Source organism: Dromiciops gliroides, chromosome 6 (assembly GCF_019393635.1).
Source record: "Dromiciops gliroides isolate mDroGli1 chromosome 6, mDroGli1.pri, whole genome shotgun sequence".
NCBI lineage: Eukaryota > Metazoa > Chordata > Mammalia > Microbiotheria > Microbiotheriidae > Dromiciops > Dromiciops gliroides.
Genome location: NC_057866.1, coordinates 10,918,009 through 10,941,203, shown reverse-complemented (window position 1 = coordinate 10,941,203; position 23,195 = coordinate 10,918,009). Strand labels below are relative to the sequence as shown.

The following is a 23,195-nucleotide window of genomic DNA, read 5'->3' as shown; positions in this document are numbered from 1 at the left end:
AGGGACCTCCCCTCCCCGAGGGGTGGAGCTGGCCTAACTGCAGATAAGGCATAACCTAGGGGCAGCCCTGAGCCAAGGAAGCCCCAGAGAGAAAGCACACCCACAGACTGAGAAGCAAGGGGCACCCCGGTGGACCTTGGGCAGCGGCCAGAAGAAGAGCAGAGGGGCAGAGGTGCCCCCAGGCGAGGTGAGCGGGGGCCCCAGGCCCATGCCATCCCCCTTACTCTGGGCGTCCCAGCCATGTGCCCAGCCCCAAGACTAGCTTGCCCTCCATTGGAAGGGTGGAGACAGAACTCAGGCAGAAGGGAGGGACCGGGCAATGTCCCCACGACTGTTTGCTTACCTGGGTGTAAGACTCACCTGCTGGGGCAACAGTACCCAGACTTTGGGCAAAGCGGAGCAGAGCAGGCCCTCCCTTGAGCTGCCCACTCCATGCCGGCCTCTTTCCTCCTGCCGGTCTCTGGCCATGCTGGCGATGGCCCAGCCCTACCCGAGGCCAACTGGACGAGGAAAGGGAGGCCTATGGGCAGGTCTGCAAGGCCCTCTGTTCCCTGTAGGAGCCAGCCAGCAGCATGGCAACCTGGGAACTGCAGGTGTTTGTGGGCGATGAAGAGGAGTCTGTGACCCTGCGGGTCACTGGAGAGTCCCACATTGGCGGCGTCATCCTCAAGATCGTGGAGGAGATCAGTGAGTAGCGGGCCTATCTCCACCCCCCCCCACCCCCCCCCCCCCCCCCCCCCCCCCCCCCCCCCCCCCCCGCCATCCTGCCATCCCGCCATCCCGGCTCACAGGCTCTGCCCTGACTCGCAACTCGGCCCCAGGCTTCCTGCTCTCTCTCACTCTGGGGCTCTTGATAAGACTTCCCATGACTCAGGCTCTTGTTCCCCAAAAAAGAAGTTCCCCAACTTCCCCTCCCCCAAATCGCCAGCCCCCCCCCTTCAGCCTCTTCCGCTGGGGTTCCCCCCACCCAATGAGCCTGGTCTGCCTTTCCACCATATTTTCCACAAGTGAATGATGCTTGGCCAGAGCAAAGGGAAACCACGGTGGGGCCTGAGGCCTGGGGGAAGTTCCCAATTTCTTGGATGCCAGGCCCGGGGGTCCACTGAGGGTTCCTTCACCCTGGGGCACTGGGGACAGTGTGATTTTGTGGGGCTAGCAGCGCAGGGTAGCCCTTAGCCGAGTGGGCGCCTGCTTATTCATTCTGCCCCCCACCCCCCAGCCTACACTTCCCCCAAAAGAAAAAAAAATGCCTGACGGAAGGAAGCTGTCGGAGCTGATGGGGCGAGCTGGAAAGGCTGTCCCCTGCCCCCACAGGAAGTTACAGCAGAGTGCCTTGTGGTATCAGAGGGGTGCAGCTGGGTATTTGGGGCAGGTGACTGGCAGGGGTGGGTGCTTCCCATGCCCATTCCCCATGCCCCCTTGTTGGATAGAGCAGCTGCAGCTGCCCGATAGGCTCTGGAAGCCAGCCCCAGGCTGCCGGCCCCGCATCCCCAGGATCAGGGGTTTTCTCACAACTGTGCCCAGCTCCCCTCGGCCAGTCCGATGTTTCCGAGGACTAACGTCCTCGGCACGTTTCACACCTAGGCCAGGATGGCATCGACATCTCTCCCGAATCCTGCAAGAAACTTAACTGGGCACCAAACACCAGATAAGGCTGTCAAAGAGGAAGCTGGGCAAGGACCCAGGAAATGAACAATACCCACTGCCCCTGGGTCACAGTGGGACCACGCTAGGCTGGTGGCTTCTCTTGGACCTCCGGTGGCACTCTTTGGACGTCCAAGGATTATTGTCCCTATTTTTTTTTTTTAGTGAGGCAATTGGGGTTAAGTGACTTGCCCAGGGTCACACAGCTAGTATTGTCCCTATTTCACAGGTGGGAAAACTGAGACTTAGTACCCAGAGTGCTAGTGCTAGTAAGTGTCAGAGACAAGACTCAAGAACCAGCCCCGCCGGCTCCCGAGTCCAGCGACTTCTCTCACTTTCTACTTGTATATATGTATGCAATGTGCATTTACATGCTTGTGGTGTTTACGTGTGTACATGCATCTATCTATACACACATGTGCTATGTGTGTACACACATACATTATGTATACATGCATCCATACACACATGCATACACACACACACACACACACACACACACACACTCATACATTTCCCCCTGTCCAAACCTGTGCTTTCATCAATAATGTAGGTGGGTTTGTCTGGGCCAGTGAGAGATGGAAGTGATTTGCCCAGGGTCACAGAGTCAGGAAGCATTTATTAGGCACTTACTGTGTGCCCAGTCCTATGCCAAGGGCTGAGGATCCAAAGAAAGGTAAAAGGCAAGTCTGTGCCCTCTGGGAACTCCCAACCTAAGGGGAGAGACAACATGCCACCAACTCTGGCACATGGAAAGTACTACGGGAGGTGAGACTCGAGCTGTCTTGAAGGGAGCCAAGAGGTGGAGGGGAGCACGGAGAGTATACCTGGCATCAGGGAGATGGTGAGTTAGTCTAGGGGTTAAGTGAATGGGAACAGAGTACCCGGGGCAAGGTTGGACAAGGGTGAGAAAACTAGGAGGAGAAAGAGGAGTTGAGATTTGACCCAAACCAGTCAGAGATAATCATTGTAAAGCCAAGCACGGGTCCTGGAACACAGCAGCCAACTATAGCAATGCTTATACCCTTTCCCCACCTGATCATGAATGTAATGGGGAACCACTCATTGAGGAGGGGCCAGTCTATGCTTTAGAAAGGCCCCCTTGACAGCCCGTCGGAATACAGATTACAGAGGGGAGGGATCTGAGGCAGCCTCCCAGTGAGCACACGGCAGGCTTTCCTGCCTCCAAGGCCAGTGCTCCCCCGCACAGCTTGTCCTGTATATGGCTATGGAATCATGAATCTAATTATGCCCGCTGGTGTTTCTGGGGCCCACCACACGCTCCAAGGAGCTTCACGTCTATTGAAGAAGCTGACGTTGAGGCTGGGCTTCTGCACAGCAAGTGTTCACACTGTAAACACTCTGTTATAGGCATCTGTTATATCAACGATCCTGTAAGGGAGGAAGAATCAGGATTATTATTCCCATTTGACCGAGGAGTAAACTGAGGCACAGAGAGACAGTGACTTGTTTAGGATCACAAGAAGCAAGGAACGGAGGCACAGTCTGACCCGAAGTCCTCCCTAGATCCGGCGCTATTTCTAGTAAACATCCCCAGATGAGGGTTGTCGAGATCCTTCCTTATTGCTGTGGTCTCAAACCTGGCCTGGCCTTGCTGGGGAAAAGCCACTATGGAAGCAGGAGCCAAGAAGTGCGAGTGATCTCAGGTGGATGGAATCCCCCAAGCTCAGTGGGGAAACTCGGAGCATCTATTCCCCTCTGAAACATTCCCAGTGTATGATTGTGCATTGCCTGCCCTGAGTTCTGGGGTCCAGGCCTAGCCCTGATCCCACTGACTGTGGGGCCTTGAGACTCTGGGAAGGTGGAGAGTGTCCAGAGGAGGCTGGCAAAGATGGCGGAGAGCTCCTGACAGGATGGAAGGTGTTGGAGAAGAGAAGGCCCGGATGGATGTGCCTGCGGGGTCCTGAGTCTGCAGGCCTGGCCTGTGCAGGCCCCCAGGCAGAACCAGCAGCCTGGGGGAAGTTACAAAGAAGAAAAAACTCCTAAGGAGAGAAGCCGGCCTAGGCCAGAAATAGACTAGGCGGCCTCTGAGGCGCTGACTTCCCCCTCGGGAAGGGCCTCAAGCAGAGGCTGGATGACCACTGAGAGCCCCAGGGCCAGTCAGGCTCCTGGACACCGGAAGAGTTTGCTGCAGACCCCAGCAGCAGGTCAAGGGAAGCAGCCATCAGTCACCTCCACCGCAGAGCTCCAACTCTTTTTTGTTTTGTTTTGTTTTTGTTTTTAGTGAGGCAATGGGGGTTAAGTGACTTGCCCAGGGTCACACAGCTAGTAAGGGTTAAGTGTCTGAAGCCGGATTTGAACTCAGGTCCTCCTGACTCCAGGGCCGGTGCTTTATCCACCGTGCCATCTAGCTGCCCCACAGCTCCAACTCTTACTGATGCTCCCACAAAGGCTGGAGAAGGAGGAGGGGTCCTCTGGCTACAGACCCAGCCTCTCTCACTCTAAGGCCGACCCTCTGCCTTATCCCCAATATCTGCTCCACATTTGGCTCAGGCCCCAGGCAAGGGAGGGATCCTTGGATCATGGCAGAGTGAGCATCTTATCCAACCCTCTCACTTTACCAAGAAGGAAACTGAGGCCAGGGGAGGAAGGTGACTTGCCCACACAAGGTCACCCAGCTAGTAAGGGCCTGAAAAGGGATTCAAAGCCAGGTCCTCCCTCCTCCAAGTCAGGTCACTTTCCCCCGGGTGGGGGATGGAGGGGACCCCAAGGAAATAGCACCCCCCTCACTAGTCCCCTGCCCTCGGCAGAGCGGAAGCAGGACTGGTCAGACCACGCGCTGTGGTGGGAGCAGAAGAAGATGTGGCTCCTGCAGACCCACTGGACCCTGGACAAGTACGGCGTCCTGGCTGACGCCCGGCTGTACTTCGGGCCCCAGCACCGGCCCATCACCCTGCGGCTGCCCAACCGCCGGGCCCTGCGGCTGCGCGCCAGCTTCTCTCAGCCCCTCTTCCGCACGGTGGCCGCCATATGTCGCATTCTCAGTGAGTGTCCCTGGCCCCCATCCCTTCACGGCTCAGTGTTTCCCAAGCCTGGGCCCCTGCATCCATCCTATCCCCATTCTGGGCTCCCAGGGGGCCTGGCCAGGGGGGGGGGGGAGGGGGGAGGCTGAAGGACAGAGGGCGACTCAGGGACGGGAATGGCGTCGAGGTTGGCAAAGCCCTGCATAGGCAACCCTCCACCCTGTGAGGGAGCTGGCCCCATTTAACAGACGGCCAAACTGAGGCCACATGGGGTGGGGGGGTGAGCGCAGGCTTGTCTGCCTCCTCTCCCCAGGCATCCGTCACCCCGAGGAGCTGTCCCTGCTCCGGGCCCCAGAGAAAAAAGAGAAGAAAAAGAAGGACAAGGAGCCAGAAGAAGAAGTATTTGACCTGACCAAAGTCGTCCTGGCCGCAGGTGAGCTGCAGGGACAGGGGCGGGGGGGGGAGCCTGGAGGGGCAGGGAGAGTCCCAGTTCTGACTGCCCCCTGCCCACCCCAGGTGTGGCCCCAGCCCAGTTCCGGGGGATGCCTGCTCACTTCTCTGACAGCCCAGAGACAGAGGCCTGCTACCGCATGCTCAGCCTTCCCCAGCCACCCCCAGACCCGGCCCAGCTGCTCCGCCTGCCCAGGCCCAGCTCCTTGGCTGACAAGACCCAACTGCACAGCAGGTACGCACCCTGCACCCCGGGGCCACTTCCCCGGCCTCTCCAAGGCTGGGAGGCCAGTGGGGGAGTGCCCAGGGCAGGCCCCACCTGGGGAGGGCAAATGCTGCCCCCAACCCCGCTAGCTGTGACTTCTGGGGCTTCCATTTCCTAGTCTGTAAAATGGAATAATGACTGCAGTGCCTGCTGCCCAGAGCTCTGGAGGTGATCAGACCTGGGGCAAGTGGGGCGCTGACAGACCTCCACCCAGAGAAGGGTCAAAGATTTACCCCTAGAAAGAACACTGGGCGCCATCCAGTCTGACTCACTTATTCCATAGATGAGGTCATACAGCCCCCCAAGGAAAGAACTCTGGGCTCCGCACCATCCTCTGTGCCTCAGTTTCCTTATCTGTGAAATGTGTATACTGTGGAGGCCCAGACAGCCTCTAAGGCCCACTTAGCTCTAAATCCTCACCCAGGAGGCAGGAGAGGGGGGATTTGAACCCAAGCCCAAGCCTCGGGGCACATGGACCCAGGGAGTCCTTGATTCCTCTCCCATGCCTGCCTTAGGTGGCTGGACTCATCGAGGTGCTTAATGCAGCAAGGAGTCAAGCCGGAGGACACACTTTGGCTCCGCTTCAAATACTACAGTTTCTTCGACTTGGACCCCAAGGTGAGGAGGGAGGCCTGGGAGGATGGGGAGCAGGAGTGTGCCAGGAGTGGGGAAGGTGAGGGATGCATGGGGGGGAAGGGAGGGGCTTCCACCGAGAGGAGGAGTGGGGAGGGCCCAGCCTTGTACTTTCTGGTACCTCCCCTGCTCATGAACCTGCCGGGGCTCCCCACTGCCTGGAAGACCGAGGCCACTCAAACTGCCTCAGAATGGCTCTGTCCAGGCTCACCCTCCCCAGACCACAGATTGTCACCTCTGCCCCTGCCCCAGGCCCCTGCCGGAGGTGCCCAAGCTGGTGAGGCTTCGGGCCATTTTGCCAGGAGTGTGGCAGTGTTGCTGTGATTAATGAGAGTAATTACTCACCTTCCTAGAGGGACAATAAAAACTTAACATTTACACAGCTCTGTGCACAGGGTATTTCTGTGGGGCCTCTGAGCAGGCCCCTGAGGTAGGTGCTGTCCTCTCCATGACAGAGACGAGGGAGGGGGCGGCTAGGTGGCGCAGTGGATAGAGCACCGGCCCTGGAGTCAGGAGGACCTGAGTTCAAATCCAACCTCAGACACTTGACACTTACTAGCTGTGTGACCCTGGGCAAGTCACCCTCGTTGCCCTGCAAAAAAAAACCCAAAAAAACAGAAAGAGATAAGAGAACTGGGTCACTTGGCCAGGGTCCCACAGCATCTGAGGTGGATCCCCTGAGCTCTAGGCCTGGCACCATCCAGCTGATTCTGGGATGCTTGAAGGCTTCTTTCCCCAGCCACATCGTTGGGGAGGTAGCCCCTTTTTTTTTTTTTTTTGGTGAGGCAATTGGGGTTAAGTGACTTGCCCAGGGTCACACAGCTAGTGTTAAGTGTCTGAGGCCAGATTTTAACTCAGGTCCTCCTGACTCCAGGGCAGATGCTCTATCCACTGCCACCTAGCTGCCCCCGAGGTAGCCCCTTTTACAGAGAGGGAAACTGAGGCTCAGTGAGAGGCACTGATCCTGCAAGATTAGGCAAACCCAGGTCACTGGCTCCCAAGGGCTTGGGCCGCTGCCCTTCATCAGCTGACCCTCAGCCTCTTTGCACTGGGTGACATAGAGAGAGAGGGCTGGGTTTGGAAGCAAGGGACCTGGACTGTGTGACCTTGGTCTAGTCACTCTTTGGGCCTCTGGACCCTCCTCTGCCCCCTAATGAGGTTGACCAAGATGACCTCTGGGGTCCAGAGGCTCCCAGGGCAAAGGCTGTTGCTGCTGGTTCTTGGGCCCCCTGTGGCTGCTTCCTGGATGGACCTGTCTGATGCAGCTCCTCTGCCTTCTTGCCCACCCCCACCCCCAGGCAGACCCGGTGCGCCTCACCCAGCTCTACGAACAGGCTCGCTGGGACCTGCTGCTGGAAGACATCGACTGTACAGAGGAGGAAATGATGGTCTTTGCAGCACTGCAGGTAGGGGTGTCTGCACCCTCCGCTGCCTGAGACCCCCACCTCAAATGCCACTTCCTCTGGGAAGCCTGACCTTATGCTCCTGACCCTGGGCAGTGGTGAGGCCCTGCTTGGACCTGCCACAGCATGTTCCACCTTCTGGGGGCAGGGGGCACTGTTGGAGGGGGGTGAGAGGCCACCAGGGAAGGATGAGGTTGAGCAGGGCCGACCTAGGCCTCCCTGTCCTGCCCCCTCCCTAGTACCACATTAACAAGCTGGCCCTGAGTGGGGAGCTGGACGAGGCTCCGGGGAACAGTGGCCTGGATGACTTGGACGCAGCTCTGAATAACCTGGAGGTGAAGTTGGAGGGCTCGGCCCCCACGGACGTGCTGGTGAGGAGATGGATGGGGCCAGGTGCCGGGCTGGGGGTTGGGGCTCCTGGCTTCCAGCTGGGCCCATGCTAAACGTCTCCCTTGGCTCACAGGACAGCCTGACAGTCATCCCAGAGCTCAAGGACCACCTTCGCATCTTCCGGTGAGGCCCAGAGCCTGGGGAGGGAGGCCCTTCCCAGGCTCAGACATGGATGCTGCGTTGTCACTCGGCGTGATCCTGGGCAGGTCCCACCTCACCCCACCCAACCAGAGGTGATGGGACACAGGCATCCCATCCCCAGATCCCTCTCCATCCATCCCTTCCCCCCTTCTCTTCTCAGACCCCGGAAGCTCACCCTGAAGGGGTACCGCCAGTACTGGGTTGTGTTCAAGGAGACCACACTCTCCTACTACAAGAGCCAAGAGGAGGCCCCGGGGGACCCCATCCAGCAGCTCCATCTGAAGGGTGAGCCAGCCCTCGGGGGCTGCATTGTCAAAACTAGAGAGAAGGGTGGAGGGTCTGTACAGAATTGGGGGCAGCTAGGTGGTGCAGTGGCTAGAGCACCAGCCCTGGAGTCAGGAGTACCTGAGTTCAAATCCGGCCTCAGACATTTAACACTTACTAGCTGTGTGACCCTGGGCAAGTCACTTAACCCCAATTGCCTCACTTAAAAAAAAAAAAAAGGATGTACAGGATCCCTAGAGGAGAGCCTGGGGGTTGAGAGAGACCCTGCAGGAGCTAGGGATCCTGGGGAGCCTCCAGGCAGGGGGCTCAGCCCGTATTTATCCTCAAGGCAAAGCGGGGGCGACTGAAGCATCTCAGGGGGCCGCTGTTGTGCCTCAGTTTCCTCAACTGTAAAATGGTCACCTATCTCCTGGGGTCATTGTGAGAACCAAATGAGATCGTCTTTGTAGGGTGCCTGGCAAATAATAGGCGCTTAATCAATGCTCGTTCCCTAACTTGCAAGGGATATGGGGATTGAGAGGAAGGAGTGGAGGACGATGGTTTCTGGCTTGGGTTCCTCAGATATCCTCAATAGGAGTAGGGAAGAGGCCTGCCCAGCGCCTTCTGAATGTGGAGTCAGAGACCCTGGCTCTGCATTCCGTGCCCTCCATTTGTAGCAGAGCCTTCTGGGGGCTTGAACTCTTTGTGTATAAGATGAAGGGGTCAGGCTCCGGGCCATGTCCTCATCGTCTGCCCCCTTCCTGGCCTCACTGCCCTTCCCATCAGCTCCTCTCTTCTTTCTGGCTCAGGCTGTGAGGTGGTACCCGACGTCAACGTCTCCGGGCAGAAGTTCTGCATCAAGCTCTTGGTGCCCTCCCCGGAGGGCATGAGTGAGCTCTACCTGCGTTGCCAGGACGTGAGTGGAATAGGAGGGACTGGGGTGACGCTGGGGCGGGGGTAGAGCGGGCCTGAGTTTCACCGCCCACCCTCGCGTCCCCAGGAGCAGCAGTACGCCCAGTGGATGGCCGGCTGCCGGCTGGCCTCCAAGGGCCGCAGCATGGCCGACAGCAGCTACCAGAGTGAAGTGCAAGGCATCCTGGCCTTCCTTAGCCTGCAGCGGACAGGGGGAGGTGGAGGGACCAGCCCCGCCAACCCCCAGGGCCCCGACGCCGGTGGGGAGATGCTCAACCCCCATGGCCTTGTCGCCCCCCGATTCCAGCGGAAGCTAAAGGCCAAGCAGGTGCATCTCCGGGGAGCGGGGGTCCAGTTCTGCAGGGGAAGCAGGGCCCACAGCGCACGGAGTGGGGAGCGAAGGGGAGAAGCAGGTGGGAGAGGAGGGAACAAAGGGAAGGAGCAAATGCGAAGCATCACCAACCACATGGAAAAAGGATCCAAATCGCTCAGGAGATGCAAAGCTGAACCACCCTGAGGTTGGCTCTGCCTCCATCCTCAATGACGGTGTGCCTGAGGCACACTCATGCATTGTTGGTGGAGCTGTGAATTGGCCCAGCCTGTGGGACTGCTCATTCCTCTAATGCTACCCCTGGACCTTTGCCCAAGGAGGTGAAGGTCCCACATGTCCCCACAAGCTGAAAACAGAAGGGAAGCTGTAATGGCAGGAATGCCAGGTTTGGGGTAACCTGGTGGCTAGGGCCCTGAGCTTGGAAGTAAGAAGGCCTCAAAGGCTTACTAGCTATGGGACCCTGTGCCTTAGTTTCCTTCTCTGTCCAATGAAGGGATTGTACATGGGGAAGGTCCCTCCCAGCTCTAAAGTCGCTTCACCCCTTAACAGCTGACCCCCCGGATCCTGGAGGCCCACCAGCATGTGGCACAGCTCTCCCTATCAGAAGCCAAGCTCCGATTCATCCAGGCCTGGCAGTCCCTGCCTGACTTTGGCATCTCCTACTTCATTGTCAGGTACTGGGGCTATCTTAGAGGCAGCGGTCCCAGGCCAAATCTGCGGGCACCCAGGGTGGGTTCTGAGTGGACACTGCGCGGCCTCTCCAAGACCTGCAGCTTTCCCTCTCTGGGTTCAGTGGCATGGGCGTGTCTGAAAAAGATCTGTGGGTCTCAGGGGCTTGCAAGCTCAATATAACTTGATTCAGGCTCTGAAAAAAAGACTGGCACCCTAAGGGGAGTATCCAGGTCTATGGAGGGTATGATGCTGGTGTTGCCTGCCCTGGTCAGTTCTGGGCACATTTTAGGAAGGACTTGGATAAACTGGAGGGAGTGCAGAAGGGGCCTTGAGATATGTCCTGGTGATCAGCTGAAGGAGCTGGGGGTGTCGAGTGAAGATGGGGAGTGGGGCAGGGGTACATCCTGTCTTCCTGCACCTGCAGCGGGTTTAATATGTGGAGGAGGAGTCAGAGGGCAGAGAGGGGGAGGGGCAAAAGGCAGATTTGGGCTCAGGGCTGGATGTGGGGGATAGGATTCTCCCAGCCAATTTATCTCAAAGTGGCCTGGCTCCCCGGGGAAGTAGTGAGCTCCCCATCCCTCGAGGTCTTCAAGCGGAGGCTGGACAACCATTTGTTAGGGATGTAATTCTTATTCTGACATAGGTCGGGTCAGATGCTGCTCAGAGGGTCTGTGATTCTGTCTTGAGTGACCTTCCCCCCCTCGTCTTAGGAGGGCCCGCCCCCCCTACCCCAAGCCGGACACTGAGCTGGCTCTCTTCCCCCCTCCCCACACTCCCAGGTTTAAGGGCAGCAGGAAGGATGAGATCCTGGGCATCGCCAACAATCGCCTGATCCGCATCGACCTGGCCATGGGGGATGTTTTGAAGACATGGCGCTTCAGCAACATGCGTCAATGGAACGTCAACTGGGACATCCGCCAGGTGGGGTGGGGATGAAGTGGTGGGGCTGGGAGGGGGCTCTGCCCTGCTCTCTCTCTGCTGCCAATCACACGCGTGGTCTGGCCCACAGGTGGCCATTGAGTTTGACGAGCACATCAACGTGGCCTTCAGCTGTGTGTCGGCCGGCTGCCGCGTCCTGCATGAGTACATTGGTGGCTACATCTTCCTGTCCACCCGGGAACGCGCCCGGGGCGAAGACCTAGATGAGGGTCTCTTCCTGCAGCTCACTGGGGGCCATGAGGCCTTCTGAGACCCTCACAGGGTCTCCTCTGCCCCCCACAAAAGCTTCCCCTTTTTCCATTCACCCCCCGACCCAGCACACTTGCTCACAGCTGCCCTCTGCCGTCTTTGGGGGGGCCCAAGCTTCGCCTCCTGTCCTGCTCCTCCCCTACAAGGCTCCCCACTTCCTTTGTGCAGGAGAAAGGGGAAGGCTGAGCCGGACGGACTCCCCTCCCCCCGCCAGGTGTGATGGGGGAGAGACCACCCACAGGCTGCTCATGCCAGTGGAGGCATCAGCTGTCCTGTGATGACCCCTCTCTGCTCTGGAGGTGGGTGAGGCAGGCTGAGGTGCCCCAGTACCCAACTGCCTTCTGACCTCCACGCTCCAGGACAATCTTTGGACTCAGGACTGAAGGCCCAAGGGGGACCTGCACATACACAAAAAGGGTTTTTTCTCTCTTAAGTTTTTATTTGTCTTTTTATAAATAAATATTTCACAGTTGGACACTCCCCGTGTTCTTTCCTCAGCTATTGTCCCAGGCACCCTGGCAACCACTCTGACCCTCTGTCTCCTCTTCAAGCAGAGAAAGTGGTCTCCCTGAGGCAGAGAAAGAGTTGGGTTATGGGGGGAGAGGAGCTGATGCCAAGCTGGGGAAATGGAGGGGGGAGCAGGGAGAGAAGTTTGAGGTCAGGAAGTAATTGTCCACCCCTCAGAACCTCACTAGGCCCGGATTCAAAAAGGGCACAGGAAGGGGGCAGCTAGGTGGCGCCGTGGATAGAACACTGGCCCTGGAGTCAGGAGGACCCGAGTTCAAATCCGGCCTCAGACATTTGACACTTACTAACTGTGTAACCCTGGGCAAGTCACTTAACCTCAAAGTGGAGGGTACTCACTTGGGGAGCTCAGCTGCAGGGCTTCCTTGAAGTACTTGGGGGGCAAGAAACCCCTAGCATCCCCCGGAGTCAAGATAACCCCGTTAGCTGATTGGAAGAACAAGATTCCCTCTGGGGGGAGGGTCAGGCTTCAGACCATTCCCTCCTCTCCAGGCCCCCTCCCCTTCCTCCCTCGATCAGCTAGACTCACCAGCCAGGGCCAAGGGTCCATTGATGAACACAGCCACCTCACAGTCCCGCCGCATCCCTAAGGGACAGAGGCACAGTTGGGACCCGGGCACCAGGGGATGTTCCCCACACTCTGGGAAGGGGCCCGGTGTGGGCTACTGACCACTGAGCACATGGGATTCCCCAGGCAGGCCGGGGGACAGGTGGATGTGGGTCCTCCCACGGCGAGACAGACCCTCCTGCCGGATGGAGGGCCAGTGGCGCCGGTATGTCCCGTGAACCAGAATGGGGGGCAGGTCTTGGGAGGTCCTCAGGGGTGTCAGCTCCAGGTCAGTCACCTACCAGGAGGAGCAATGAGAGAGGGGTCCTTTCAGACTCTGAGGGTGGCCTTCATTGCTCCTAATATAACTAACGTGACATAAGCTGACGTAAGATCACATAATGATGTGCCCCTAATATACCATCTTATAGCACTTTCTTTGGAACAGCCCTGAGCTAGGACTCAATCCAAGATCATAAGATGGAGAGCTAGAAGGGGCCTGAGAAGCCATCCAGTCCAACTTCCCCTTTTTGCAGAGGAGGAAACTGAGGCACAGAGAATTAAGCAAGGGTCCAGAGTCACACGGCTATAGGAAGCATCCCCCTCCGGTCTTCCTACTGGGGCAAAGCCAGAGAGGGAGCTGACCTCTGAGCTCTGCTCCGGGAGCTTCCAGTCGCCTCTCTGTCTCTGACCCCTTTGCTCCATCTCCCACTTCCCCAGCCCTGCCCTGCAGATGCACGGCGGCATCTCAGAGGTGGGCGCTGGATCGCTCTGCAGCCCCAGTCAGGACCTGAGCCCAGCGCCCAGCCCCTTGGCGGTTCTCCTGGGGCTCTCCCCCATCCTCCCCTCCACCCCTACACACAGACTCACACACACACACACACATGCACACACACACACACACACGCACACACACACATAAACAGGCACACACGTGCGCGCACACACACACGCACAGAGACAGACTCACATAAACACAGACGCACACACACTCACTCCCCCAAGGTCAGGCATTTACCTGCAGGGAGTGGCCCTGGTTGGCTCGAATAGAGGAGCAGCAGCCCGGGGGCCCAGGGCGCAAGGCAAACCGCTGCTTTTCATTGGTCTCCACCACTCGGTACACGTCCTCCAAAGAGAAACCCCGGAACTGGGGCAGCTGCAGCAGGGCATCCACAGGCACAAAACCATCTGCAAAGAAATAAGGAAAGCCCGCCTCTCGATCCGCATTCAGGAAGCGCCGATGGGCACGCAGAAGGTGGTTAAGGGATACTGGGAGCACTGAGTGGGATCGGGGCTCCTCCGGGGGTGAGGGCAGGCCTAAGGGGATCCTCTGGTGCAGTGGTTAGACCCTAAGGAGTCCTTTTTGTGATCACTACCATTGATTGAACGTTTTAACTTTCACAAAGCACTTTAGACACAGCCTCTCATTTCGTCTTCACCACTATTATCATCCTCCCATTTTGCAGAGAAGGAAGCGGGCTAAGTGACTTGCCCAGAGTCACACAGTGCCTAAAAGCAGGATTTGAATGGAGATCTTGACTCCAGGTGTAGGAGTCTACACCTGGTCACCTGAAGCAAGGTACAAAGATAAAATAGAAGGACCCCTGCCCTCCCGAATCTTATCTGACAGGATTCACTCAATCATCTCCATGACAACCTGTGTTATCATTGTTCTCATCTGGGGGCCCGTTTTCCCCAAGACCCTTGGCCTCCTCATGCTGGGGGCTTACCTGAGCCCATTGGCAGCCCCATCTTAACTGCGCCATGACGCAGGGCATAGGACAAAGCTCTGGACAGCTGCACATCCCGGTCCTAAAATAGTTCAAGCTTCTTGTCCCTTTCCCACCAAGGGGGCCCTGCCCCTCCTGCTTTCCAACAAATCTTCTGGGTAGGGGGCAACCAGGAAAAGGCCCCCTCGTGTTCCCCAGAGCTCCAGGGAAGGGGAGAGAATCACCTGCCTGGCCTGACAACCTGGGCTTGGGGAGTTGGGGGTGGGGGAAGGTATGTGGGGCAGAGGAGCTCCCCCCCCACTGCTCCAGGCCAGACACCAGCCGAACCCCTGGGCTCTCACCTGCTCCCGGGGCCTCCGGGGCCTTCTTCCCCTGGGCCCAGCTTGGTAGCTCTGTCTCCCAGGGGGGTTCATGCCCCTCGCTCCCCCAGGAACCTAGGAGCACAGGATGGAGAGCTATGATATTATCACCTAGCCTGCATCCCATGTTTTATAGAACAGGAAACAGAGGCCCAGAAAATGAAGGGAAATTGTCCAACATCACACAGGTCATTTGGGGCACAGCTGAGACTCTGAAAACTGCTAGATTAAATGTTCTCCCCCATTCCAGGGTGGGAGGGGGAGGTGGGGGGGTGCTCCTCCTCCGTGGCCTGATTTCCTGCCCTCCCCCCTTCACTGTGCCCCGGCTCAGTGATGGAACTGGGGGTGGGGTGGGGGGCAGAGGAAGGAGCTTCTGAACCTGGCTCCTACCTGTCTGACCTTGGGCAAGGCCCAATGCCCCTGAAGGCCTCAGTTTCCCTATCTATAAAGGGGGGGTGTTGCAGATGATCCCTAAGGGCCCTAGACCTCTAGCAGGAACCCCACGCCCAAGCCGATCCTCACCGGCTCCCGCCAGGTGCCTGCCCACCGGATCCAAGGCACGAAGGAGCCAATGAGAGGTGGGGCACAAAGGGAGTGACTCTCCTTCCGCTTTCGTGAAATGAAGGGAGGAGTCAGACCCAGCTGAGCCGGAGGCCGGAAACAGCAGCAGCCCCAGCGGCAGCAGCCCCAGCTGGGCGCTGCCCAGCGAGTCAGCGCCGGGCTGGGACACTGCAGGAGGCCAGCAGTTGTCAGGAGATTCCCTGCGGAGCAGTCGTAACTCTGCCCCGTCTCCCTCGTCCAGATCCTGCCTCCCCCAACCACCTCCCATGGATCCCGAGGTCTCCTTGCTGGTGCAGTGCCCGCTGGGTGGGCTTCCTGAGGAACAGGTGCGAGCAGAGTTGAGCCCAGCCTATGACCGGCGCCCACTGCCCGGAGGAGAGGACTCCATCATTGCTGCTTGGAATGCCCGCCGGCAGGCCCAGCCCTGGCTCTTCAATGCTCCCAAGTTCCGACTGCACTCCGCAGCCTTGGGGCCCCTGGACCCCGGCGGACCCTGTCTGACGCTGCGAATGGGCCTCACCTCCTACCAGGATTTCCTGGGCACCAACTGGGCTGGTTCAGCAGGCAGGCTGCGGTGCCAGGGGAAAGCTGACTGGGGAGATGCCCAGGCTTATTTGGCAGACCCCCTGGGAGTGGGTGCCATGCTAGGCACTGCAGATGGCTTCCTGGTCTTTCTACGACGGTCTCTGAGGGTGGCTGAGGCCCCTGGGTTGATAGATGTGCCAGGGGGGCACCCTGAGCCTCAGGTGAGCACCTACACCCTGCAGAGTCAGCCAAAGAGAGTCCAGGACCTCTAGAGCCCAAGTAAGCCAGGCACTAGGACAAAGCTGCTTCTTCTTCTTCTTCTTCTTTTTTTGGTGAGGCATTTGGGGTTAAATGACTTGCCCAGGGTCACACAGCTAGTAAGTGTCAGGTGTCAGGTTGGATTTGAACTCAAGTCCTTCTGAATTCAGGGTTGGGGCTCTATCCCCTGCGCCACCTAGCTGCCCCTGCCAAAGCTTCTTAAACCTTGGCTCAAGATCCCATGTGGAGTCATGAAAAATTTAGCAACAGTAAAAGGATATGTAAACCTATTTTATAAACCTGGGGTCGTGTAAAAATTTCTTGGGCAAAAGGGGGTCAAGAGTGAAAAAAGTTGGGGCAGCTAGGTGGCGCAGTGGATAGAGCACCGGCCCTGGAGTCAGGAGTACCTGAGTTCAAATCCGGCCTCAGACACTTAACACTTACTAGCTGTGTGACCCTGGGCAAGTCACTTATCCCCAATTGCCTTACTAAAAAAAAAAAAAAAAAAAAAGAGTGAAAAAAGTTTAAGCAGCCTTGGTCTAGAAGACCTAAAAACAAGGAGAATGGGGGTGGGTGGGTGGAGGGCTGGGGGGAAGCTGTTCTCTTGGAGGCTCTTTCCCCTCCTCCCACCCTTTAACTGTCCAGCGGCCAATGGCCTGAGAGCTGAGAGCCCACCTGAGGAGGAAAGGCACTGTGGTAGAGAGGTACAGGGTGGGGTGATGGTAGGCTGCCTGTGGTCCACCTACCACCTCTTGTAGCTTCCTCTCTCCCAACACCAGCATCTACACTGGTCAACAATGGTCAACATATGTTTGTACAGTGAAGGAAATGAAATGAATGAAGAGAATGAGTGAGGGAACAGGGAGGATGGACCAAGTTGAGTGAAACGCCTGAGAGGCAAGGTAGTCAAATGGACAGAACTCCAAACATGACATCGGCAAGACCTGGGTTCAAATCCTGACTCAGACACTTCCTATTCTAGCAATGGGGTGCTTGGCTAGTCTCTGTGCCTCAGTTTCCTCATCTGTAAAATGAAGTTGAACTTGATGGCCCCTCAGGCCCCTTCCAACTCTCGTCTATTACTCTATGATTTTGCCTTCCAATGAAGGAGGCAACACACATGTGGAGGCAAAGGCATAACATAAAACAACCCCAAAACAACCAAGGTCTTTTATCTGAAAGAAGGATGCTGCTGACTTCAGCAGAGATAGGGAAGTGGAGCCAACCAACATTTATTAAATACCGACTATGTACCAGGCACTGGGCCAACCAGCATTTATTAAATACCGACTATGTACCATCGCTAGCAGGGATGGTGGGATCCAGTGAGGGTTTGTGAAGGACAGCAGCCAGGAGGGAAGCAGTCAGGGACCAGGGGAGCCAAGACAATTGGGGGCCAGGGCAGGGGGGGGGGCTGGCCAGCCTCCTTGGAGCTGCAGGCTCTTGCCCAAGAACGGAGGCGACACTGGGAGAGGGAGTGAGCTGAGTCTACCTCCTTCTAGGCCCTGTTCCCTGGGGACACGCCCCGGCATGAGGATCTACCTGAGGACCTGGTGGTTCGGGAGCTGTTCTCCTCCATCCTGCAGGAGATCCGGGATGAGGTGAGGGGGCTGGGCCTTAGGCTGGGAGGATGCGGAGGGTGGGGAGGTTGGGAGCTGACCTCCGACCCCATCCCCACCAGGTCAATCTGCCCTTTTCTACTTTGAGCCGCCCCCTCCTTCTGGGCATTGCCCGAAACGAGACCAGTGCAGGAAGGGCCAGTGCTGAATTCTACGTCAGGTACCTGGGCATCCTGCTGGGGACAGGCCTGCTTTCTTCTGACGAGGAAGAGGCAGAGTAGGGAGGGGACCAGGGCCCCGACATTTTAGTGTGCGGCTTTTTTAGGAGCACACATATTTGAATGCAGGCAAACACGACTGTGTGAGCTCCTGGGCTTCTGGGAAGGGCTTGGGGAGGCCCATCCGGGCCACTGGACCCAGGAGCTGGCTTGAGCTTTGAGGCCCCTGGCCAGAGTGGCAGTGCCCTCCCCCTAGAAGCTTGTCTCTTCACTCCTGCAGCTGTAACCTGACCTCTGAGCAGGTGAGGACGCTCTACATGACTGGAGGGCTGGAAGCCCATGAGTCCACTGGCATCATCTTCATGGAAACGCAGGTGAGAGCTGGGAGGCAGGATGCCTGGGCCCTTGGCAGACGCAGGAGGGGAGAGCAAGGCCGGGCGGAATGTCGGGATGTTGGAAGGGAGGCTTGGAAGTCAGGAGGCCAAGATGAGATGTGGAGGAGGGCAAACGGGGTTAAGTGGGTGCCTCCCTCTGGCTTCCCCTGCCCCAGCAGGGAAGGTGGAGGCACCTGCAAAAGGATGCCTGGAGGAGGGAGGGGGCCCACATGGGGGCCAGGAGCACCTAACGCCCTCAGACAGTCCGTCTTTCTGCCCAGAGAGTGCAACGCCTGCAGGAGGAGCCCGAAGCCTGGGGCGAGCTCTGCCCCTCAGCCAAGGGCGCCATTTTGCTCTACAACCTAGCCCAGGCCGGGGTGGCCTGAGGGCAGCCCCTACCTCCTGGGGTCCTGCACCCCTTCCTCAGCTCCCCTCCACCTTTCCCTCCCGGGCTGTATGGACGATAAAGGATTTATTCTTGGAGCCGTGGTGTCCACTCTGTCTTGTTTGGGGACTGTGCCTAGGTTTCTCCCAGCCCAGCCCTACAAAGAGGCGTGAATTCACTGTGTGACCCCAGTCTTCCCCATCTGCTGGAATTTAGGAGTTGGAAGGGGCCTTGAAAACACCCAGTCCAGGGATTCTTAGCCTTTGTTGTGTTCCGGACCCCTTGGAGCACCTGGTGAACCCCCAGAATCCTCCTTGGCATAGTTTTTTGATGCATAGAAGACAGAATTATAAGGAACAACTTCTATTGACATATTATCAAACTATTAAAAAAAAACTAACCTCTTCAGGACCCCAGATTGAGTCCCTGATCCCACCCAATACCTTCATTTAATAGCTAGGGAAACTGAGGCACAAAGAGGAACATAATTTACTTCTGGGAACATGCTCTGTGATCTTGGGCACAGCTTTTTCAGGCGCTGGGCCTCAGTTTCCCCACCTGTGTGTGTTGGGGGACTGGAGTGGGGGTTCACTTGGAATCTGCCACATCTGGAGGCAGAGGGCCTGAGTTCGAATTCTGCCTCTGACACTGATTCATTATGTGATAGTGGACAAGCCACTTGACCTCCTTGGGCCTCAGTTCCCTCTGTAAAAGAAGGGGGTTGGGGGAGATGGGTTCTGAGAAATTTCTACCCTCTCAACCCGGCCCCCTCCCCAAGATACAAACCGGCTCTTCACGCTGGCAATGACTGGGTGGGGAGGGGGGGGGGGTGGAGGGGGGAAGGGGGCGGGGCCACGCTAACGTCCGGTCCTGCTCCTTACGCCTCCGCCTCTTGGTGGGCGGGCCTAAGGGCACTAGCGCCAATGAGAGCAGCCGAGGACGGGCGGCAGGTGGGGCGGTGTCAACCGTTTTGTGGTCCCTGTAGGCGGGACTAGGAGCAGCACGGACCAATTGCAAGCTACAGGAGGCGGGCGAGGGGCGTGGCCCGAGCGAGAGGAGGAAATGGCGGCGCTGGCGTCGGACTCCGAGGCTCCCGTGAGTGTCCGGGCGAACGTGGGGGGGTCGGGGGCGGTGCGTGGGGCGGGGCTTAGCGCCCCGGTCCCTCCCCTAAAATGTAGGTTGGGGTGCGGGGGGGACGCCGGCCTTGTTTGCGGAACCCGGACTCGGGGCCTCTGCCCCGGGGTGGGAAGGTTTCGGGGAGAGACTTCTGCCTCATTTTCCCCCCGGGGGTGAGAATCTGCTCCTCCACCAGCGCCCCCCGCGGACGGACCCCCTCCTCCCGTCAGCCTCTCCTTCCTCACTGGGAGGGACCCCCCACGCGACACCCCAGTGTCAGACCCCTCCCAGGTCCCCAATGCCAGAGACCCCCACGCCCTCCCACCTAGGTGGTGGATTGAGTAGGACAGTAAGCCCGGAGTCAGGGAGACCAGAGCTCAAGTCTGGCCTCGGACCCTTCCTGGCTGTGTGACCCCAGGTAAGTCACCTCACTTGGGTCTGCCTCAGCTTACCCAACTGCAAAATCGGACTCATCACAGCACCTTCACCACCGGCTTGTTGTGAGGCTCAAATGAGACAATATTTCTAAAGTACTTAGCAGAGTGCTTGGTACACAGTAGGTGTTTAATAAATGCTTTTGTTCCCTTCCCCCAGTGTCTCCCAATGGAAGACAGACCCTCAGGTCCCCAGCAGCAGAAGCCTCCCCCCACCCCACCACTCTCACAAAACCTGCCCAAGGCCATCGCCCCCTTCAGAGATTCCTGGTCCCCCCAAGGGAGCTTAGAGCATCTAGTCTAGGGCCAGCCTGGGTGACTTCCCTGTGTCCTGCCCTGCCCCCCACCTTCCCCCAGGCACAGAGATGCTCGTCCTCCGCCTGGTCTCTCAGCTCTGTCAGTTTTGCCCCCGATGCCCTCCTTGTGCCAGGCCCCTCAGCTCCACTCTCTATCTCAGGTGAGTCTGGCCAGGGGAGGGTCCCATCTGTAACCTTGGGCTCTCAGGGGCCATTACCCGCTCTGTCCCAGAAGGGGGTTGGGCCAGGGGGGTCTCTTCTAAGGTCCCCCCAGCTCCCACATTGTGTGCTCCACAAAGAGCCCTGGATTTGGGACTCAGAACGTGGGTTTGAGCACCAGCTTGGCCACTAACTTGTGCCACTTCCATCCCCTTTCTGGGCCTTGGTTTCCCCATCTCAAACAAGGGCATTGGCTCTGACCTCTATTATAGGTCTGTCCTAGGACAGACTGACAGAGGCGGGATCTGCTCAGGGGACCCTCTGCCATCTCTGGGGGGACCAGGTATGATCCTGTTATTTGGGGGATCCCCAGAGCTATCTGGTCTCTCCCCCCTCTTCTGTGCAGGGCAAGGCAAAGTAATTATTATGAGCTTCTGGGGATCTGTCCAGACGCCAGCATGAAGGAAGTGAAACGGGCTTTTTTTGCCAAGTCCAAAGAGGTGTGTCTGGGCCCCGAGGCTGGGGTAGGCGCTTTGGGGAAGGAGGGCGGCCCAAGAAGCGGCCCCTCCCACACTATTGCCTCACCCCCCACCTCTTCCCAAGCGTTCAGGAGGGGAAGGAGCCTTGGGCATTGAGTCAAGAGACCTCACTTCTGACGCAGGAGAGTTTTGTGACCTTGGAAAAGTCACAGTCTGAGCTCCAGTGGACCCTGGGAGACTGTCACTGGGCTCTGCTGCTTGCAGTGCTGGGGGAGGTCTGGCAGGGTCTGGCCTTTCCTGAGTCCCAGAGCCTCTGCTGAGTGATCAGTGGGGTTCTGGGGGGCCCAGAGGGAAGGCCGAAGGGGAGGGGATAACCTGGAATACCCTTCCCTGTCTTGCCTTTCTGGTTGAGAAACGTCTGGGCCTGGAGCCAGGTGGAGCCATGTGCTAAGAGCAGGGGCCTCACTAGGGATACCCAGAAGGCTGGGGGGGAGTGATCTTTGCCACTTTCATCCCCTTTGTCCTACAAAATCCACTCACTCTTTCACTCTTTCAGACATTTATTAGGCCCCTACTGAACCACATGCTGGGAGCCACAAAGTGTAGGCAAAACCAATAACCTTCCCTCATGGAGCTTATAATCCAGTTGGGTGATGAGACACCCAGGATCACAAAGTACATTCATCAGAGAGACGTACAATAGGGGGTGCCGGAGGGGCTGGGCTGAGGGGAGAACCCCAGGCAGGCTGCATGGAGGAGGGGGACTGACAAGGAAAGGATGGATGCAAACACCCTCCCCCCAGCCTCCAAGATAAGAGATTAGAAAAAAAAAAGAATGAAAAGGTCTTGGGAAGAACTTACGGGGAGGAGTTGGGGAAGCTGGGAGCACTCCCGTTACCTTCTCTTCCTCCCCTCCAGCTGCACCCTGACCGAGACCCAAAGAACCCCGCTCTTCACAACCAGTTTGTGGAGCTGAATGAAGCCTATAGGGTTTTGAGCAAGGAGTCCAGCAGGCGACACTATGACAGCCAGCTCTCCCTCCGAGGCACCCCACCCCCTCCCCGTCACCCCTCCCAGGCTCCCCGCCAGGCGGCCTCTGCATCTGCATCTGCCTCTGCCTCCAGGTGAAGGCCAGCCCCCCACCCCCCCAAGCCCAAGCCCCAGCCCTCTGCTTGCTGTAACCCTCCTGCGTCCCAGGCCATTTGCCACCAAGCTGTTCCCACCCCAGCCCCTGGCTCTCCAGCCAAGCCCCAAGGATTCCCGATTCCCTTGCAGCCCCTGGTCCTCGCCTGATGCCAGGTACTGGGCCCAGTTCCGCAGGGTACGCCCTGAAGACTACCACGGGGCTCGACAGAGGCAGCAGAAGCAGAACCATCGGGTTTTGGGGTACTGCCTCCTGCTGATGCTGGGGGGCATGGTCGTCCACTACATTGCCTTCAGGTAACCGGCCCTAGGCGAGTGGGAGGAGCTGGGGGCAGTGATGGCCTGGGGGAGAAGCCCTCCCAACCTTGTTGTTCCTCCTGCAGAAAGCTGGAGCAGATCCACCGACGCTTCATGGACGAGAAGGACAGGGTTATCATGGCTCTCTACAATGAGAGCAAGACCAAGGCCAAAGCCAGGTCTCTGCCCCCCCCCCCAGGTCTTAGGTGGGGGGCCCCCTCCCCGGGCAGACGGAGCTGACGGCAGGGCTGGCCCTGCCCCTCCTAACAAGGCAGGCGGAGGGAAGAGCCAAGCCCAGAGCAGGGGCGTTGGGGGGGGGCGGCAGGGAGGGGGAGCATGGGCGGGGGACAGGCTTCCTGGGGGAGGGGCTCTCCAGAGCAGGCGAAGGGGGAAAGGAGGCCACGCCGGCCGGGGAGGCACAGAGGGACTCTCTCCATGCCAAGGCCGGGCAGTCCCTGCTCCTGGGCTCAGCGCAGCCTCTCCCCTCCAGGGCGAACAGCGCCAGGCTCCAGCAGGAGAGACTGCAGAAGCCCCAGAGCCCCCCGCCTCAGCCCGGGGAGTGACCTGCGACCCCTCTTCCCCCTCCCGGCCCCAGGGGGCTGCGTGAGCTGAAGAGGGGTGGCAGGGGCCCGGTGCCCATCTGGACCCTTGCTGCCTGCCTCTCCCTGTGCAATAAAGTCATTGTCCGTGGGTGTCTGGCTCCCCCCTCGTGCCTCCATTCATTACACGGGCCTTGCCTTCGGCCAGGGTCCGGCTCCGGGCGCTGCCTCTCTGCGTGCCCCGGAGCTCTCTCGGCTTCCTCCGTCCCACGTGGGTGGCAGCCCTAGGCTCGATCGAGCGCTGTCCACTCGGCCAGCCGCGAGCCAGCGGATGGGGAGGGAGGGAGGAAAGGAGGGGGCGTGCTCAGCCCCAGGGGGAGCGGCCCGGGCTGGGGGTGCGGGCAGCCCGCCCCC

The 23,195-nt window shown here is 58.5% G+C and overlaps 4 protein-coding genes across 8 annotated transcripts; 3 read left to right on the top strand and 1 right to left on the bottom strand.

The window, feature by feature from the left end:
• The first annotated feature begins 60 nt into the window (after positions 1–60).
• On the top strand, positions 61–11,752 carry FERMT3 (FERM domain containing kindlin 3). The gene is made up of 15 exons (XM_043969982.1): positions 61–187; positions 558–687; positions 4,416–4,649; positions 4,942–5,061; positions 5,145–5,313; positions 5,859–5,961; positions 7,275–7,382; positions 7,619–7,750; positions 7,843–7,892; positions 8,071–8,195; positions 8,984–9,090; positions 9,175–9,414; positions 9,967–10,091; positions 10,869–11,010; positions 11,099–11,752. The coding sequence occupies exons 2-15, from the start codon at positions 573–575 to the stop codon at positions 11,276–11,278; spliced, it is 1,950 nt and encodes a 649-aa protein (XP_043825917.1). The 5' UTR covers positions 61–187; positions 558–572; the 3' UTR covers positions 11,279–11,752.
• Positions 11,709–15,125, bottom strand: TRPT1 (tRNA phosphotransferase 1). Of its 4 annotated transcripts, none has more exons than XM_043969990.1 (8): positions 14,961–15,125; positions 14,421–14,513; positions 14,080–14,161; positions 13,368–13,537; positions 12,473–12,647; positions 12,332–12,388; positions 12,142–12,252; positions 11,709–11,845 (listed from the first exon to the last, which is right to left on the bottom strand). In XM_043969990.1, exons 2-8 carry the CDS (start codon positions 14,490–14,492, stop codon positions 11,772–11,774), a joined length of 741 nt encoding a protein of 246 aa, XP_043825925.1. In that variant the 5' UTR covers positions 14,493–14,513; positions 14,961–15,125; the 3' UTR covers positions 11,709–11,771. The 4 variants fall into 4 exon arrangements, with proteins under 4 accessions (XP_043825925.1, XP_043825922.1, XP_043825923.1 ...); XM_043969987.1 differs by having other exon boundaries at positions 12,142–12,228; positions 14,961–15,090; XM_043969988.1 differs by having other exon boundaries at positions 12,142–12,194; positions 14,961–15,090.
• A 140-nt stretch (positions 15,126–15,265) lies between these two features.
• NUDT22 (nudix hydrolase 22) lies at positions 15,266–18,721 on the top strand. Of its 2 annotated transcripts, none has more exons than XM_043969983.1 (5): positions 15,266–15,745; positions 17,285–17,383; positions 17,464–17,561; positions 17,840–17,933; positions 18,215–18,721. In XM_043969983.1, exons 1-5 carry the CDS (start codon positions 15,266–15,268, stop codon positions 18,317–18,319), a joined length of 876 nt encoding a protein of 291 aa, XP_043825918.1. In that variant the 3' UTR covers positions 18,320–18,721. The 2 variants fall into 2 exon arrangements, with proteins under 2 accessions (XP_043825918.1, XP_043825919.1); XM_043969984.1 differs by having other exon boundaries at positions 18,198–18,721.
• A 100-nt stretch (positions 18,722–18,821) lies between these two features.
• Positions 18,822–23,061, top strand: DNAJC4 (DnaJ heat shock protein family (Hsp40) member C4). The gene is given in 9 exon segments (XM_043972068.1): positions 18,822–18,828; positions 19,304–19,350; positions 19,353–19,413; positions 20,226–20,325; positions 20,730–20,823; positions 21,721–21,926; positions 22,078–22,242; positions 22,329–22,421; positions 22,733–23,061. Coding segments are annotated over 9 exon segments (846 nt in total). The 3' UTR covers positions 22,806–23,061.
• The last annotated feature ends 134 nt before the right edge of the window (positions 23,062–23,195 follow it).